The sequence below is a fragment of the Quercus robur genome, chromosome 2, assembly GCF_932294415.1.
Source record: "Quercus robur chromosome 2, dhQueRobu3.1, whole genome shotgun sequence".
Classification (NCBI taxonomy): domain Eukaryota; kingdom Viridiplantae; phylum Streptophyta; class Magnoliopsida; order Fagales; family Fagaceae; genus Quercus; species Quercus robur.
This window is the reverse complement of record NC_065535.1, coordinates 31931680-31951073: the sequence shown is the minus strand read 5'-3', so window position 1 is coordinate 31951073 and position 19394 is coordinate 31931680. Positions and strand designations below refer to the sequence as shown.

General features: G+C 34.1%; 1 protein-coding gene across 1 annotated transcript; it reads right to left on the bottom strand.

Annotated features, from left to right (window-relative positions):
- Window positions 1-9500: 9500 nt before the first annotated feature.
- Window positions 9501-15142, bottom strand: LOC126713354 (mitochondrial adenine nucleotide transporter ADNT1-like). Its single transcript, XM_050413088.1, has 8 exons — window positions 14797-15142; window positions 12090-12138; window positions 11686-11849; window positions 11531-11568; window positions 11005-11117; window positions 10762-10875; window positions 10248-10592; window positions 9501-9931 (listed from the first exon to the last, which is right to left on the bottom strand). Exons 1-8 carry the CDS (start codon window positions 14961-14963, stop codon window positions 9848-9850), a joined length of 1074 nt encoding a protein of 357 aa, XP_050269045.1. The 5' UTR covers window positions 14964-15142; the 3' UTR covers window positions 9501-9847.
- Window positions 15143-19394: the final 4252 nt, after the last annotated feature.

Sequence of the window (19394 nt, the reverse complement as noted above, 5' to 3'; positions counted from 1 at the left end):
AATCATAATTTAGGCTAAGAAAATCTTGGGGTTTTTGTGATCCTTACCATCACATAAATCATATCGAAATTTGTTTCTCTCGCATATCAAAGATTATTGTATTGGTTTCTTTATATTTAGTTCTCAAAAAATCGTACCAAATCTAAAGCATCTTTGGCAAGCATTTAAGCATATATTAAAGGCTTATAAGTTTCATGAAAACCCATTGAGCTCAAAAGTTGTGCGAGATCATGAATCACATTCTATATTCTTTTAATTTAATTTCTCATGTTTGCATAAGGATATTTTTTGGTATAGAATGATGAAACATTCTTTGACCCATTTACGCTTTAATTTCATTATTTACAAAAAAAAAAAAAAAAAAAAAGTAATCTAAAATATTACTTTCATGGATTTTACTAAAATTGATGAACAAAGACAATTTGAGGCACCCATTCCAAATAGTTATTTGGAGAAGTAAAGAGAGCAAGAAAGCGAGGGACATAAAGAGAGAGAGAGAGAGAGAGAGAGAGAGAGAGAGAGAGAGAGAGAGAGAGAGAGAGAGAGAGAGAGAGAGAGAGAGAGAGAGAGAGAGAGAGAGAGAGAGAGAGAGAGAGAGAGAGAGAGAGAGAGAGAGAGAGAGAGAGAGAGAGAGAGAGAGAGAGAGGAGAGAGAGAGAGAGAGAGAGGAGAGAGAGAGAGAGGAGAGAGAGGAGAGAGAGAGAGAGAGAGAGAGAGAGAGAGAGAGAGAGAGAGAGAGAGAGAGAGAGAGAGAGAGGAGAGAGAGAGATAGAGAGATAGAGAGAGAGAGAGAGAGAGAGAGAGAGAGAGAGAGAGAGAGAGAGAGAGAGAGAGAGAGAGAGAGATTAATGGTTAACCACGTTAGTTTTTAGTTGTATTAGATAATACTATCTAATGTTAATGTAAAGTTGTGATTTACAACTACATTTTATGTTGGCTTTATTCCATGACAAAAAGTTGTATGCACATATATCTTTGTGGGAGAAATCTTGAAATTTATGTGTGATTGTTGTAAATAGATCTTCAAGCTTGTCATGAATGATTGGTCAATAGTCTTGTTTGTCTTAATACTTGCATAAAGTTGTGCCTATATATCTTCCCACTTTATTTTTTTTTGTTTTTGCTATAGAGCTCACCAAATGTAAATCTCCAAATAAAAAGAGATATTGAGTTGCAAAAACCTGTCGCACATACTAGTATTTGACTAGGAAAAAGGGAAAACGATCTTTTAAATTGAAATGTATGGTGCTCAAAAAGCCAAAGGCTAAATCACAATGTTGAAATATCAAAAATTTCAAGCACCGATCTCAAAAAGAGATGTATTATTCAAAAAGGATCAAATGTCATGAATTATACAGAAGCCAAATGAAAAGCTTCTAAATTTTGTAATCATTCTCTTGTGGGAGGTCATATATGCTTATTTCTATAATTGAGATAGACTACTTGATTTTGTATCAGTTATGTATGATTTGATTGAATTGATCATTGAAGTTTCACTCTAGTCTAAGGACTATTCCACACTTGATCCACACACACAACACACAAGTTTAATGTTCAATGAATGTCTATTTCATTTGTGTGGTTGTACATGTTCAAATGTGATGTGTGTGTGCTCAACCATATGTGGATCAAACCAAAAAGATTTTTGTTCTTTTTGTTTGCTTTTGGAAGTGATTTGTATCACCCATGTTTTTCAAATTGTTTTTGTGTGAAAAACATGCTTTCTGGGTGTTTTCGTGACCCATTTCATGTGTAAGCTCAGTTGGGAGTTAAATGGTCCAATTCTCAAGTTTTTCAGCTTTACACAGAGAGTTTCGCGACTGTTTTGCGGCTATTTCGCGAGTAAGGCTTACCAGTGAAATACCAGTGAGATACCAGCGAAATTTTTGCGGGAAGCTAACCAGCGAGATACCAGCGAAAATTTCCAAATCAACTTTTTAAAGGACATTTCGTGGGTCATTTGTTTTAAACGTCTCCCATTTTCTCCCAAACCTCTGTTTTAATGTTTCTACATCAAAACCCAACTAAATTCAAGTGTTTTTTCATTCCATTAACGTCTCTAAGGTAATCTTTAACACTTTTCATTGATTTTGATCCTTAGATTATGTTTTTGGGAGGTTTTATGTTCATAGTTGGGATTTTCTCAAATGTGAGTTGGAAAACTTATTTTTTGTCAATCTTTTTGATTGGGCTTTGTTTTAAATAATAATTTGCTTTGGATGTTGGCCCCTGGTGGCAAAAATAACATGTATTAAGACAAGATTTTCATATGTTCTTGCATTGTTTATCATACATGTGTAGTGTGTGCACTCTAAGTGTTTGATAAAATGCTCAAATGACATTTTCTCGCTGTTTTGGACTCCGATGAGTACCAAACTTTGGGAATCACTATAATTATTCATGTTTATCATGTTTTGATCATTGGTGGTGTGTTTTATGCACTTTGCCCCGTGAGTGCTTATTCATGCATTGGTCATGCATCTCACATGCACACTAGATGCACCTTTGCTGCACACACTTTAACACTTGACATGTTTTGCACTTCTCTCATGCTAGTCAAGTCTTTTTAGACCTTTTAGCACTTAACATGTTCTTGTGTCTTTGTCATTTTATCTTATGTTTAAGCTTCATTTTCTCATTCATCTTGCACCCCTCATGCATCATACCCTTGCTCATATCTTCTTTTCTTTCCCTCATTCCTCTTGATTGTTTTGTCTATTCGTGACAAAAAGGGGGAGAGTATACTGGAGAGTGTACAGGTTTGTATTGTCATTTCTATATGACTCATGTGCACACTCTTAGGGGGAGTAATTCTACCTCATGCACATTCGTAGGAGGAGAAAGCTATAGGGGAGATGCATATAATAAGGGGGAGAAGACATTTTCCTTGTTTTGTTTTGGTTTATATTACTCTTGTGCCCTTAGTAGGATTGTTCCTAGGTGCATATATACTTCATGTATTTTGCATTGGTCGAGTGTTGGACATGCATTTATCCTTATGCTATTGTGCTTTATTGATTGCATGTTCGGATGATCATTTGCTTTGCTATATGATCATTGTGGTCATTTCCATATGACTATCATGTGTTTGATCAAGTTGTTCATATGTTTCACAACATATTTACTTGATCGCATTTTACTTGTTACATTATACTTGTCCTTTTATCACTTGATTTACCTTGAGGGTCTAATGTGTTTTGTGCAAGTGTTTCAGGTTACAGGTATATATGTTCCAAGTGCTACACAGCTTCTAGATTTAGGTGTGAGTGAGTTTTTCCATTGTTCCCAAACTCACGTTTAAGTCTGGAGTCTGTTATAGGGTGTTTTGTCACGGAATAGCCAAAGGGGGAGATTGTAAAGTTGTGATTTACAACTATGTTTTATGTTGGATTTATTACATGACAAAAAGTGTTATAATTGCTCTAATTTTGTTCCTTGTATTTTGTGGGATTTTATTGTATTGGGTTTAGTATTAAGTTGGTGAAGATTCAAGCTTAAATGAAGAATCAGTGGATTTCGCGAGAAGCTCGCGAGAAGCTAAGCCACGAAAGAGCATGTGAGGAGCACATGACTGGAAGCTGAAGAGTCGTGTCAGGCTGTCGTTTTCGCAAGTGTCTCACGGGTAAGGCCTTCCCATGAGACAGTCGCGAAACATTCTGCCTGGAGGATTTTTATGTGTGAATTCCTTATCCTTCACCCATACTATATATATCCTCATTACCCACAAATGTAAGAGAGGTCATTCAGAGAGAAAAACCCTAGATAGGTTTTTTACAACACACACCCATCTTTTAGAGAGAGAGCTACTCATCCTTAGTGAGAATTCATTGTAGCCTCTTCTCCTTCCCTCTCCCATTATCATACATTGAGAGGAGATTTGTACCAAAACAAAATTCACACCTTTTGAGAGTGTAGTGAGTGTTTTTGGAGTTGCTGGGAAGCATTGGAAGAAGCCGAGGATGGCAGATGCAACATGGAGCTTGTTGCGAGATCCGGAGAGCTAGACAAGACACGGTTCCGAAAAGCCTTGTTGGAGTAGGAGCTTGTAGGGCTTAGGTACAGCGGGTAGATTAGGCTTGGAGGGTCTCTTGCTAATCTATGTATCCCAACTAATTGTCTAGTGGATCGATTACTGCTTGAAGGGTGGCGGAGAGGTTTTTCGTCGAGATTCTTCGATTTCCTCTTCGATAACACATCGGCGTGTTATCTGTGTTTGCATCTCTCTTCCCTACTCTTGTTCATTTCATTTTACTGCTGTGTTGCTTTAAATATGAATTAGAGTAGCTTTCTTGTTTGTTTGCTTGTGTTTACACTATTCCGCACTTAGTATTAAGTTAGTGTAAAATCAATCAAACCGTAATTTGAATTGGGAGTCTAAACAAACTCTTGTGTTTTTAACACATTTTCGAGCTTTCAATTAAGTTATCCAATGTGACTAAAAAGTAACGAAATCATCAAATGTGACATTGTGCTACTATGTACTTTGATTTTCGTTTAAATTGTGAATCGTTAAGTTGTTTTTTCTTGGTTTTACTTTTGTTATCTCTTTTACTTTTTATAGGTTTCCACATCCTCTTATTGGGAAGAATGAAAAAAAAGAAAAAAGAAAAAGAAAAAGAAGTTAATTTTAAACACATGCATAGCATATGTAATCAATAATTCACTTGCTTAAATACACATTTGGATATGAAATACTCAAAGCACTTATTCTCTAAAGTAAGAAATGAGTGACTATTAGTCCCTAAATATTTAAGGTTTTGGTTCCTAATCCCTTAGACAACGTGAATAAAGAATAAAATTTGGCACCCCATCACCTATACAATCACTTTAAATTTCAAAGACAACAAGCGATAAACTTTTTTTTTTTTTGGGAGAAGAAGCATGTGGGATAAACTAGCTTGACCCTTTTCTAAAAAAAATAAAAAATAAAAAAAAATAAAAAAAACCTAGCTTGGCCTAATTAGTGATTATATTGTCCATAATGATTTTACCTCAATAAACAACTAAACGGAAATTTAAGAATTAAGAGATATTATTGGGCTTTAAAGCCCAAACCAAACATTGGGTGGGGGGGGGGGGGGTGGGGGGAGGATTGAAATGGTACATTTTTGTTGTGGCTTTATTATGCAATCTGTACAAGTTGAGAGGCCATAACTATTATTTTCTTAGGATTTTTTATGTAGATCTTATAAATCTTTACAGGCATATCACAGTTGAGCCATTTTTTACCTTTCAATTCTAAAATAGGAACATTGGTTTAGTTTTTTAAATTCCTGCAGAGTTTGATGATGATCCTGACCTTTATGTGCAAAAAGCCAATAAAATATGTGGGAATTGAAGTATGGCAGATTGGCGCAAGGACTTCTTGTTCTCCTGGAATCCAGTAATCTGCATTATTATTTATTAGGAAAGAACAATCTATTGCATCCTTCATAATCAAATAGGTGAATTGCATTGCTGTTTTCTATCCCATGTTGACTAAGAGAACTGCAGGTTTTGTTAATCTGAATGGCAAAGTTGGTAAGCTTAATTGATGTTTATGGGTTAAGCCCTTCATCCCTTGTTTAGAATCTTGGTACTTGGATATTCCAAAGGAAACCTACCTGGTTGGTTTTTATGAATTTTTGAACTTGTTGCTGTACTAAATTTGTTTATACTTATGATAGAGTTCAGAATTATTAGAGCTCTATCGTATGTCCAAGACTAGGCCACTTTGATCTCATATATCTAATTTGAACAGCCTTAATGAATATCTAACTTTTGTTGATGAGTGGAGCCTGATTAATTTTCTTGCAGGTTAAGGCTGGTTCAGTTTATGACAACATATTGATTTATGATGACCCAGAGAAAGAGTATGCAAAACAAGTAGTAGAAGAGATATTTGCGAATAGGGAGATATTTGAATAGTTGGCTTACTTACAATGGAGGTATTGATCTGTTTTACAGAGTTGAGTTACAATCATAATTTGTTCTTTTATATATGAAGCCTGGTTTTTTCTATTAATAATTTGGACATTTCAAAATTAATGGATTGGGAGCCATTGTCGTTTCTTCATGACTTTATAGTTATAGTCGTATAGATTTTCATTGGTAGATAAAACGATAAAAGCATTTAGCAAACTAGAAGGAAAAAAAATATTTAAAAAAAAAAAAATCATTTGGGTAGTGTAAGGACTGAATTTGGATTAGACCCAGTGTAGGATTGGGTTTAAGCCCAACAAACCCAAACGATGAATTTATAAAGCGTGGGTGAAAGAACTAGTTCTACTCCAAAAGATGGACCATAAAAGTTACTGAATTAAGATTGTTGAACACAAGTAAATAGGAAAATTTGTCCTCGGTACGGCCTAAGGAGCTTATGTTATAATATCTTGTACTTTAACAAAGCTACAAGAGTTCACCGTATTCTTACAAAGATACCTTGATTTTTTCCGATCCTCTTTCTTTAGGCCATTTTCCTATGCTATATACTACAATTTTGATATCATCTCCATCATACACGTGTAGGTTAGATTTGAGGAGCTCCTTCTTGTCCCATCCAACACCTTCCAGAACCGTCAAATAGTAGCTGTAAGGCTGCTTGGTCACTGTTCAGGTATCACCTCCACATTAATGCGGCCAGAGAGTTAGTTGGGAGGCATTTAATGTGGAGGTAACAGCTTTTGAAGATATTTGTTGCTTCCCTTTACTCACCCCTTGTCCAACGTCCAACTCCTAGTTGTGATGCAACTTTGAAGAAGGTCTAGGGTGATAGGACATTCTTATTGACCTTGGATCCTCGTTTCTGAGATGACTTTTCTCCTCGGACGTGTGTTGGATTTATCTCATACTATCTTTATTTTTCTTTTTATACCATTCCCATTATAACCTCATTTGGCCATTCTCAGATCGGTTAATGTCTTCGAATTGGGCCATAGGCGGTTAATGTCCTCGAATTGGGCCATAGGCCCAATTCGTACAACTTTAATAATACCTCCTGACTAACTGGCCCCCACAGGTAGTAAAGTCTCCTCACACACCACTGAAGGTAGCACTGAACTTGTACTCTAGAGCATAGTTGTTAAATCGTGAATCGTATTGTGAATCAATTTTTTATTTTTCCGTATCGTATATCGTATCAAATCGTGTATCGTAAGATACACAAACACCTAATAAAATTATAAAATAATTATAGATATACTGTTATGTCCCAAGACCACATGGAGTCAAGTGGTGTAGCTGCGATAGAAGGTGGCTAAAGAAAGAATTCTGATAAGGATAATGCCTCAATATTAGTATCGTTTGAATTGTTATTTGAATTATAATTTGATTAGGATAACGAGTTATCTTAGGATTGTCATTATCATTTAATAAGGAGTTATCTTGCGAAAGAACTCCCTTAAGATTCGGTTATCTTTTGTATTTGAAATTCAATCCAGTTTGTATTTAACAACAGCAAGATAAAATAAGAGGCATGCAGAACTTTAATCCAAATTATCTCTCTCTTCCCCTTAATTTCTAGGAGGGTAGTCGCCTCATATACGACTAAGTTATCCGTCATTTAGCAGTTCCCTGCATATACATATATAAAAGGTATATTTATTATAAATTTGAAATATATTCAACTAATGACCAATTTAATCATTACTTTTGTGATAAAATTTAACAAAGCTAACTAAATAAATCAAATTAACTTATGTTTATAACATGCACATTTAAATTGATTAAATTCAAAGGTAATACATGATATATAAATCAAAATAATAATATCTTTTCATCATCTTGGCTAATCAACTCCATCTAAGTTAATATTATCATCATGTTCAGCATCTTGCAAAATTATTTTTCAATAGACATTTTCTTCATTATTTTCAACATTTAGTTTTTTTTTATTCTAATAATTTTTTCTTTATATTTTTTCTTGGCATTCTAGCCTTTTAGACTCAAAATAATAATAACAAAACAAAAGATAATTATATTTTCATTTAATACATTATTAATAGCATGGAAAATAAATTTGCACATATGAAATTGAGTGTTATGAGTATAGTCTAAATTTTGTAGGAGAAAGAGAAGGGAGGAAAAAAAAACTCATGGACTTGCTATTTTATTAGACTCAGTTAAGTTTCCCAATAATTTTGTATTAAAAAAGTCTAACAACTTGTTTAAATCAAATAAAACCACAAATTTTAACAAAAAAACCCCATTTTAAACCCACATGTCTATGTATCGTACGATACGATTCATACAATACACACCTATGTATCGGACGATTCATGAGCACTAACGATACACCCTTACGATATGAAACTTTTTGTACACGATACGATACGTATCGTACGATACGTATCGCGTATTGTATGATACTAACAACTATACTTTGGAGCAATAAAGTAATTATAACTTATAGTGTGACATGAAGAGAAAACATATGCAATTGATGAAGTTGGGTCTCCATTTGTGTGTCCCAGACTAGTTGGCCATCAAAGTAAGATTATGTTAGTTTTAAATTTAAACCAATAACAACTAACTACCTATGATTTGTTATAAAAATGTTGTGGACATAATATCTCTCTTATTTTTAGTATCATAATTATTTGTTATTACTATTAATGGTTTCTTATGATAGTAATTAATTCTTTTAAGTTTTCATCATCACAAAGCACAAAAATGATAATGCGAAGAGAGAGATCAAATACATATCAATAACAATAATCCAAGTTCAAATTGTAGTTGCAGACTTGTGGCTCTAAGCAAACTTCGATATGGTTAGACGTCCATAGTTGTTTGAGTGGCACTGGGGTAATTTGGTTTTTCCTTTGACTTTGATGGCCGAGCTAAATATGTACTAAACCTTGGTTTGGGCAACATCTTAGTAAAGAATGCAAGTAATGTTCAGTAATTTTCATCTAGATGGTGTGTGTCAACTGTCGAACCCAAAATTATTTATTACGGCTAGTGTGGACGAGTTTATTTTTATTAGTTTATTGGACTTAACAAATAAGCTAGATAAAAGTACAATTGTAATTTAAAAAATAATTTTTAAAAAGTTGTACATGAGCTGAATAAGTTGAAACTTAAAGATATGTCATATAGGCATGAAAATAAGCTATGATAAACAGGCGTGACTCTCAACAGCTGAAGGTACCGTTGAGTACCAAACCTCAAGAGTTGATCATGATCAGGGTAGCCAGCCTCATGTTAGGCACAAAAGCATGCAAGCAGAAGCTCTTCACACTTCAGGAGTAATCTTAAAATTTGGTTTGTGGACATGGTATAATTATAAGCAAACGTATTGACAGACGATAGGGTGAAAAAAGTAAGTTGCAATGGTCAAATAAGTTGATTATGGTTGGATTTTTTCTTGACGTAATGCATTCATTTAGCCCCCATAAGAAGCTGTTACAACTTACAATACATCCATCATATTATACAAAATCATTTAATTCACATAACCAACAAAGCAGATTCAGCAGAATAGTATCAAATCAATGCCTGCATAAATAGAAAAAAGACGGGAAATAACCAAAAGATCTAAGATGGCAATTCTATTTTATAAACCGGTCACCATAAATACAAATGAGTAATAAATTAACTTCACTGGGAAGATATCAGAATGCATCTAGTGCATCATACTTATTGCAATAGCATAAGAATATGAATGCTAAAAACTAAGGTGGGTTTGGATAGAGACAAATGGGCAATATCTGGAGGGAATATCAACATGATGTTAAAAGTGGGTTTCTAAAGATTCCTCCTAACTGGAAAGAACACAATTCCCGATAAAATACCTTCTCCTAATAACCATTTCTTTCTGCTGGCAAAATTAGCACAAATGTTGGAAGAAATAGCTTTAAGTTTCCCTTGCTTCAGTCAGATATCCTCATCTCAACTCCAAGAACGTCCTTGACCACCTCGTATGTCACGAATGCAATTGCTATGGATGGGACCACCTAAAGAGAATAACAATAAAATTAAAATGTTCTCTACCCTGAATAACATTAACAGACAAAATGAAGTTTGATATAATAATCTCCTCCAGCAAACAAATTGATATTTGAATTTCCTTAAAAAAGATAAAATGAGGATAAAATATATCTACATCCATTCAAGTTACCAATTAATAGATAATGTAACTATCCTTTCAAACACATGCTAAACAATTTAAAAAAAAAAGAAAAAAAAATGCAGTAACTTTAGTAGGTGATGGGTGTGTATAATATCAATAGGCCAAATGAAGCAGAACATGAATAATAAAATACACTATACCTTCACTGAATTGGGGACCAAACCCTTGTACAACGCTCCAAATCCCTCGTGCCGAACTGTTTTCCTGAAAGCATCAACCATGCCAGTATATTCAAGAGGTGCCTTGCTCTTCCCATCAGCAGTCAGGACAGATGAAGCATCTTTCCAGCCTACCATCTGCATTCTTCGTCGAATGACATCAAGAGGGTAAGCAACAGTCTGACCAACAGTTCCAGCAGCAGCACCACATGCAAGTCTTGTTGTCACACTCAGCTCAGAGTTTTCAGCCAGTCCAAATGGTTTAGTTTGAATCAACCAGTCTTTCAAAGATTCATACACGGCAAAGTTGAGACCCACATATGGAATCTACAAACACCATACAGTAATTACAAGCCCCTTCATATAGAAATGAGAATTCAAAATCTTCTGTGAATATAGTAGTGTTAATGTGCAGATAATTTTTTATGACCTAATAAAGGATAATATTCATTAGTTAGCAGCAGAGGAGCTTAAAAATCATTAAGTATTTTCTTACGACTCCTATGACAGAAGGTAGCCAGCCTCTGTAAAGAGCCCGAGGGCCTTCTTCCCGGAAGACTGTAGAAAGAGCATGGAAGATTCCCCTATATTGGTGAGGAGAATTTTCTGTCTGAAAAAATAAAATACAAAAACAAAGTTAAGCCAAAGTGATTAGATGAAAAGGTAGTCCTGCACTTTGAAGACAGTAATTAGAGGAGCTAATCACATTTAAATTACAAATCAAAACTGCAAACACTACCTGGACAGTCAGCCGACCCCGTACCATGTCCATTGGGTAAGTTGCTGACATGGCAATAATTCCAGCACATGCACCAGCTCCAAGTCGTAAAAGAGGAGTAAGTTGTGCCTCTTCTGCATTAGATGATGAAGAAATGTAGCTTTAACCATCATTCACAATCATCATTATAATCTCCCTCTCTCCAACATCCACACCCCCAAAAAAACCCAAAAATAGGGTGAGAGAGAAAGAGAGATCAACACCAGAAGCAACCATTCAATGATAGCATTATGCACAATTTACAAGAAAAGGGTGTTCAGAGGAGCTTATCTTTATTGGCTTCTTTTGTTTAAAAAAGAAGAATGTAAAAATACAAATGTACCTAAGGCTTTAAAAAGGTGTACATAAGAGGTAAAAATAATATGGCATTTATAACTCTAAATCAAACAGAACCACCCCCCCACAACACAAAAAAAAAGGAAAAGAAAAGTATCATTTCTGAAATCCAATGATAACAAATGAAAAAGAAGACAATGGATGGTCATACCATTCCCAGATTGTTGACGATGAAGCCATAAAATTCCACTGTTTACAACAAGTAAGCAAAGGGAAAAGAGTAATTATTAGGATACAGAAATAAATGTCAATGGGAATCAAAAAAATATAGAGGAGAGGGGGAGGAGGTTAAGTGCAGCAACATACTTAGATGCTTGCTCATAACTAAAGAACTTGACAGCTGAGTTTGGGACAATACGAGCACAGTTAGTTCCATTTCCTTTAAACATTCCTCTTATACCCTCAGTTCTCCATATATATTTTAAGCCTTGAATCGTTCCATTGTATTTGATACTATGAGGATTTTGAACCTGCATATTCCAAAAGCAATAACTATTCATTGCAGCTAAAGAGATGATGATAGTATATACATATAAAAGTAAAACATTCTCCCCAATGCAATCATGAACAATAGCATCTCTCTCTCTCTCTCTCTCAGAAGTAATGTAAATAATCATTAATATATATCTGCTCACTAAAAGGGGAGCCTTTTTGTTGGGGGGGGGGGGGGGGGGGGGCGCGGTTGATTCAGATGGTGAAGAAGAAACTACCTGGAGCAAAATTTTTAATCTTTCTAGTGGAGCAACAGCACTACGTGAGCTGCAGCAGAAAGTACATAAGACTTGTTAAATGTAATAAACTACTAAGTCAAAAGCTTGCCCCAAGAATGCATGTTACAAGAAAGAATATCTTGTTGCTAACCCTAGCAATAACAATGGTTAAGTGTATTGATTCAGGTCAGGCCAATACATTTTTCTTCCAGTTCAAGGACCTCAAATGAAGAAAACATTCTGATACATAGCAAGTCCATGCTTTCTATAGGAAATCATCAATACTCTAAGGCATATGGTTGTAGATAACATTTTCCAACCTTATTACTATAAGTAACATTTTCCAAAAATATTTTTATAGTCTTTATACTCAAAACTCAGGAAAAATGCCCTGACACCTCTTGAACTTTGGAGTAGTTGCCCTAACACCTCCTAAACTTTTATTTTGGCCAATTTAGTACCTAAACTTTATTGATGCGTCAAATTGCTACTTTCGTTAGTCACGTTTAATAAATTTAGCGTCTACACGTGTGGATGAAAGCAGTATTTGCAAGTTCAATTTTGACAGAGAAAACTTAGGAGAGAGGATCAAACGAATTGGACCGCTTCATTCCTAGGCCCACCTGAGCCAGAGTTTGGGGTTCCGCCGCTGCTGCATTCATGGTCCCGCTGGATTTGGTTCAGTTTTCTCCCTTTCATGCAAGAGAGAAATCAAATTAAAACTTTTTTTTCCAACTGTTGCTTTCTGCAGATTCTTCGTCAAATTAGCAAGATTTAAAAAGAACCCTTTTGCTAGTTCTACCATTCAAAATTGTTTCAAACCATTGTTTTATGCTGACTTGTAATATATATACTTTTTCTACCTTTTGGGATTTTTAAATCTGATGAACACCATCCACTGGATTTGGTAAAGTTCTTCCTCTCTTGATCTGGTCAAAACTTCGGGGTGTGAATATAGAATACTAGTTTGGTTCCATGGATATTTGAGTTGTTAATTAAAAATTGGGAGAAAAAGAGTGAGTTACCAAGAAAGTGTGTTTAGGGATGAATTGGAGACCATAATTCCTTTTGGGTTTCTTGATTCCATAGCTTGAAAATAAAACAGAAAGAGAGAGACAAAGATAGAGCCTGAATAAGCTAAGAAATTTGGGGTGTGGTTCCGGTGGGTTCACCTAGCTTGCTCCTCTAGTCCTCTTTCTCTCCTAGTTTTTTCTCTCTAAATTGAACCTGCAAACGCTTCGTTTTTTTTTTTTTTTTTCCCCCACGCGTGGTTAGAACGTTAGTTTATTAAAGTGAACTAATGGAAGTAGCAATTTGACACATCAGTAAAGTTCAAGTACTAAATTAGCCAAAATAAAAGTTTAGGAGGCGTCGAGGCAACTACCCCAAAGTTCAGGCAGTGTCAAGGCATTTTTCCCTCAAATATCTCTCGTGTGCCAAACATGCCATATCACATTTCAATCCCTTAAATCTTCTATTCAATTCCTCAAAACCATACATTTGCTCCCAAAACATACAGCCAATTTCTTAAATGCAAACATACAGCCAATTTCTTAAATGCTTGAAAACTATAACTTGTAGGTAATGAAACAATATCCTAATTCCTTAAACCTTGTAGATTAGAATTAACTGCTAACGCTGTCAGTAGATTCAACAACTTAAAAAGTACAATAAGTAAAGTAGAGAAGTAGTCACTAAGACTTTCTTCCTTTTAGAAATAGAGTGAATGGCAAAGTCATGAGTTCAAAACCCATCGGGTGAGTATGTAACCAATCCTAAAAATTAAAAATAAATAAAAAGACACAGAGTCTTGATCTCCATAAGATTGATACCGTCTATGGAGCCATGCAATAGTAAGAATGTAATAAATGTAAACATAATCTCATCCTAATTAGCACCGACTACAGACCCTTCACAGTGAGAACTATATAAAGCTTATTCCGCATTCAAAAATCCCCAACTCAACACAGGCAACCCACAAGAATATCAGGGACAAAAAATTGGGAGCACCAACATACAAGGGGTATATCCTACTCAAAAAAAAAAAAATATTCCAAGCATTACCACTGGAAAATTTGATCTCACCCCCATCTAAACCTCCCAGCAATCTGACCAAAGGATATAACCTAAATCTTCACTGTTTATTCTTCCATAAACACCAAAAACCCAAAGCCAAGAGCTTTGTAGCTCGGTGGCATTACCTGGTCTCCTTATAAGGAGAACCAAGGTTCAAATTCTCCCCTCATCTACTTGTTGTAAGAATTGAATTACCAAAACACCAAGAACCCAATACAGAAATTAATAAAAATAAAATATACCTCACGCAGCTCTAAAAGCAACCATTTCTATAAAAATAAATAAATAACCCAAAGTTGATAATTGACCCAAATTGAAATTTTACAATTCTAAGACAAGGGCAGCATGATTTTATATGTGTGTGTGTATATATAGATAACAAAATCAATGACCTCTCATTTAACAAAATATAGAACATAAACCCCAAAAAAATTAAAATAAAAACTTGTTCAATGATTAAAGCAAATGAATAGAAACATAAAACAACAACATGAAGTTATAAAAATAAATAAATAAATAAAAAGTGAGAGAGAGAGAGAGAGAAATGATTCAAAGAAATTCAACAAAAAAGGAATACAGATCGAGAACAATCACAGAAAGTAAACAAAGAAAATGAAAAATGAAAACTCACACTCCGCCGGCGACGCCTCCGGCGATGAGAGACTTGCAGATGCTGAGTAAGGCATGGCTAGGGGCTTTGACACCTTCGCTAGCGAGTTTGGCTTCCTCGGCGAGGTTTACGATCGTCGAAACGGCAGACTCGCCCGTCGTTTTGCTCATCGCGTCCTCAGAAGCCATCAAAACAGAAACTTAAAAAAAAAAAAAAAACAAACGCAGCAAACCCTAGGGTTTCACGGTCAAAACGGCTCTGTTGACCGGCGTCCGACGACGTCGTTTTTTAGCGAGAGTGAGTGAGCATATCTGCGAGAGACGGAAGCGTGTTTTTTTTTTTTTTTTTTTTTTTTCCTGTTTTTTGTGTTTTTGGTTTTGGTTGGTTGGGGAAAAAAATAGTGAATGACTAAAAATAAAAAATTTAGAAAATGAAAAACGAAAAGGAATAATTAGTAATTACAGTAAAAAAAAAAAGAAAAAAAAAGAGAGATTTATATTGAAACAAGTAGTGCTATGATGTTATCACGTATACGGACATGAAAACGCCCTGTCGTACAGACTCGCCGCGGGATGACTATATTTATTATTTGTGATTGGGGTTTTTTTAATTTAAAAAAAAGAAAGAGATAGAAATAAATTGTGATTGGATTTGGGAATTATAGGAATAATTTTTATTTATTTATTAGAAGTTAGAAAATTATAGGAATAAATTTTAATATGGGAAAAAAAAATCTCCATCTATTGTTTTTAACTACATTCTATATTGTCCACTGTATACCCTTGACGCGATAATTACTCCACAAGTATAGATGCTTGTGGGGTGCGAGGGAATAAGAGCCGGGATTCAAATCTCCAGGAGGGAGTTTCACACACATATACGCATAGATTAGGTTAGAATAGAATTTCTATTTTGTATAAAAAAAAAGTCTATATTGTTTATTATTCCTTATGTAGGGGAATAGGGCTTTAAAAGCCTTCGTTTTTTCTTTTTCTTCTTTGAAATAGAAGACTTTAAAAAAATATTTAAAATGCATTATAAATTAAAAAATTTAAAATCAAATGTGTAAGATATAAAATTTTAATTCAAACCATTTAGTCTGAACATTTTAATTTACAAATTTTGGAATCTCATGGTACATTTTTTTATTCTAGGGTAAATTGCAAATTATACCCTTGAAGTTGGGGGTTGACTGGATTTTACATCCCAAAATTTTAGAAACTTGATTTTACACCCTGAAATTTGGTTTCATTAGCAATTCACCCCCATGGTTAGTTTCTGCTATTAAGTAACACATCATCATGCTGATGTGTTTTATTTTTGCCAATCAACCCCAAAATTACATCGTTTTAGTGATGACCAAGTGAAGAGCTAGCACAATCAAAACTACGTAGTTTCAGGCCTAAACCTTTTTTTTTTTTTGGAGAGAAAATTTCAGGCCTAAACCTAAAACACATTACTTTGGCTTAAACGACAGCGTTTAAATCAAAAAATAGAAACCATAACCCCACGATCTGTCTGTAGACCATCAGTTGTGTGAACCCAAGCAAATCACGTGGTGTACAATGCAGCAATGGTTACTCTAATACTAATACGAATTGGCAACCCCCCAACTTCTCTGACATTCTAATTGACTCCTTTTAGAAGCCCCTTGTTGTCTCTTCCGTTGGTGCCTTCCACTACACCCAACAAGTATCATCTTATACTTGCCATAAACTAGTACTATAATCATCTTCAATTCCCATGTTATTATATTGACTTTCAACCTTAATTTTCGTTCCATAATATATGTTGTCAAAAACCAAACACTTTTTAATTGATTCTTTCCTTACTCTTGCCGTGTTCACAATAATTTCTTGGGTTTAAAATTGATTTGATTAATTTGTAAAAATTTGAATTTTTTTTTTATTTTGGTAACCATAAAATTGGAATTAGGTTCTTTCAGCCTTCAGGCATGGTTGAAAGAGGAAAGGGGACAATTCTCTTCACGGACTATTAAGCTTTTCTCAATGGCATTCCTGGTTTCTCTGTCCAAGACTAAGCTGGTTAGACATATTGTCCAAGACTAAGCTGGTTAGACATATTGTAGGGTTATGGTTTCTATTATTTTTTTTATTTTAGAGTTTGGCCTAAACGCTGTCGTTTAAGCTAGAGTAATATGTTTTACATTTAGGCCTGAAACTACGTAGTTTTGATTATGTCAACTTGGTCATCACTAAAACGACGTAGTTTTGGGGCTGATTTGGCAAAAATAAAACACGCTAGCATGATGATGTGCCACTTAATAGCAAAAACTAACTGTGAGGGGTGAATTGTTAACAAAACCAAATTCCAGGATGTAAAATCAAGTTTTTGAAATTTTGGAGTATAAAATCCAGTTAACCCTAAATTTCAAGGGTGTAATTTGCAATTTACCCTTTATTGTAAATTTCTTTTTTATAGAAAAAATTGTAAGTTTTGTATCATTCATGGTTTTATTGTTTTAAAGGCTTTATAAATTTTATTTGAATTCTTTTATTTGCTTATGATTTTATGATTAATGGTTTAGTGTAGGTCAAGAAGAGTTAAAGGAGATTGAGCCTAGGCTGGAATTTGGGTAGGCCCAATCAAATGTTCAAATGGATTACATGAGCTCAAATAATCTGAGGAAAGAGATAGTCCGAAGAGGGAGTTAGCCCGAGGAAAGAATAGACTAAGGAGGACGAAGAGCTATTGGACCATGCCAAGGATGTTGGTCGAGGAAGATAATAGTAACTAATTCGAGCAAAAATTGGAGGAAGCTTCCTGACAAAGCCACTGTCCCCTCCATATTAAACGCTCTGCACCACCCAAACATGTCGCATTAATGACTGAATGACACTAGAATAATGTCTCAACAACCTATTACATGCTCATCACAACCTTAAAAGGAGGGGAAAAGAAAGATGGGACAAGTATCTTAGTTGTAGAATAACCCACCCCACAGGTAGACGGCCAAGATTGAAGCACTAGTTATAAATAGGAAGAGATCACCCATGCACAGGGATTGGATCCAGAAAACAAAAGAGAGAGAGAAATCACTTGTAATATTGAGAGAAGCTTTGTCTTATATTTCCATCTTAGAACAAATATTCTTCAGACATTTCAAGGAAGGAGAAATAAATTAGAATTCATTGTATCTTACACAAATTTGGTTTGTACTGTTGTTTTTTCAGTTCTTTACATTGAAACGCTGATTTGGATTCAACTGTTGGTCTTAAAAATCCACCCCTAACAAATTAATTGTCTTGGACAAAAGCCCAGCCCATTCTCCAGGGTCTTCGAGTTTTTACCCCTACAGCTTTAATTTATAGTCGTGTAATATGTAAAATCACATATATATTTTCATTTCTTTAGATTTTCAATTGTTTGTAATTGTCAATACTTAATTGAGATTTAAAATTATAAATTCATTACTATACTCCTGAGGATTCAATATTATGGATGATAGATTGTTATTCTTTAAAGTAATATAGGAGATTTAAAAAGAAAAAAAAATTTAAATAATGGTGTCAGTATTCTGACCGGTTGTAGACAATTTTTATATAATCATAATAGTTTGAAAGATGACAGTATATCAAATTTAATAATTTATATTTATAATATATGATTTAATCTAGTATTAAAAGGTTATGATTTTTACTTTTTTTTTTTTTTTTTTTTTGAGAATCATGATTTTTACATTATGATACTATATAATAATTTTTTTTTTTTTTTTGAGAATCTATATAATAAAAATTTAGTTAGTCTTTATTAGTGATTTTGATAAATTACATAATTTTCTTGTAGTGTTTGGGTATTTTTAAGTTAAATACTATTTTATAATTAAAATCATGAACTTTTAAAATAATTTTAACTCATATCCTTTAATGAGTCACTATTAACTAAAAACAAGAAAAATTTAAATAAAGTTTGATTTGTTTTTTAATAATTTAATAGTTCCAATTAGGTAGGAAAGATTTGAGCCTTAAATGCCTTTTTTTTTTTTTTTTTTTACCAAAAAAACATTGTATGCACTTTTTTTTTTTTTTAGAGAGTTTTAACCTATGGCGTCCGCTCTTAATAGTAGTTTTTTATCATCAAACCAAAACACCAATCAGTTTTTGGTATAGGTGGGAATTGAACCCCATATCTCTTATACAACCATCAAAGACTTTACCAGTTGAGCTAACTGGAACCTACAAATACCTTTGTTGAAAATACCAAAAGATGATAACTAGTTGAGTTATAATGCTTTTGAAAAAATCCTTTAATATGAAGCTATAAGATCTATGGTACAATATGAAATTTTTTGTACTATATAATGATTAATCATTTAGCTACTGTCACCAAAACATTCACAATAAAATATATTAAAAAAAACTATATAAACTCATATCCAAAGCATATATAATAAAAATTGTAATGTACACGCTACACTAAGTCAATACTCTCTCACCACCGCCCCTCTAGGCGAGTTAGTACTCGGGTTCTACAGTGATCTGTTGCTCGGGGTTCAATCCCCCGCACTTAACTAGCCAAAAAAAAAAAAAAAGTCAATACTCTCTCCTTTATTATTTTTTACCTTTTTTTCCTTCTTTATGTGATGTAGCACATTGTAA

Excerpts from the sequence above, each read along its gene's own strand:
- LOC126713354 (XM_050413088.1), bottom strand. The coding sequence starts at position 14,963 with ATGGCTTCTGAGGACGCGATGAGCAAAACGACGGGCGAGTCTGCCGTT. Across the intron at positions 11,118-11,530 it reads TCGTCAACAATCTGGGAATG|AAGAGGCACAACTTACTCCT; the intron begins GTATGACCATCC and ends CATCTAATGCAG. Across the intron at positions 10,876-11,004 it reads GGGGTCGGCTGACTGTCCAG|ACAGAAAATTCTCCTCACCA; the intron begins GTAGTGTTTGCA and ends TTATTTTTTCAG.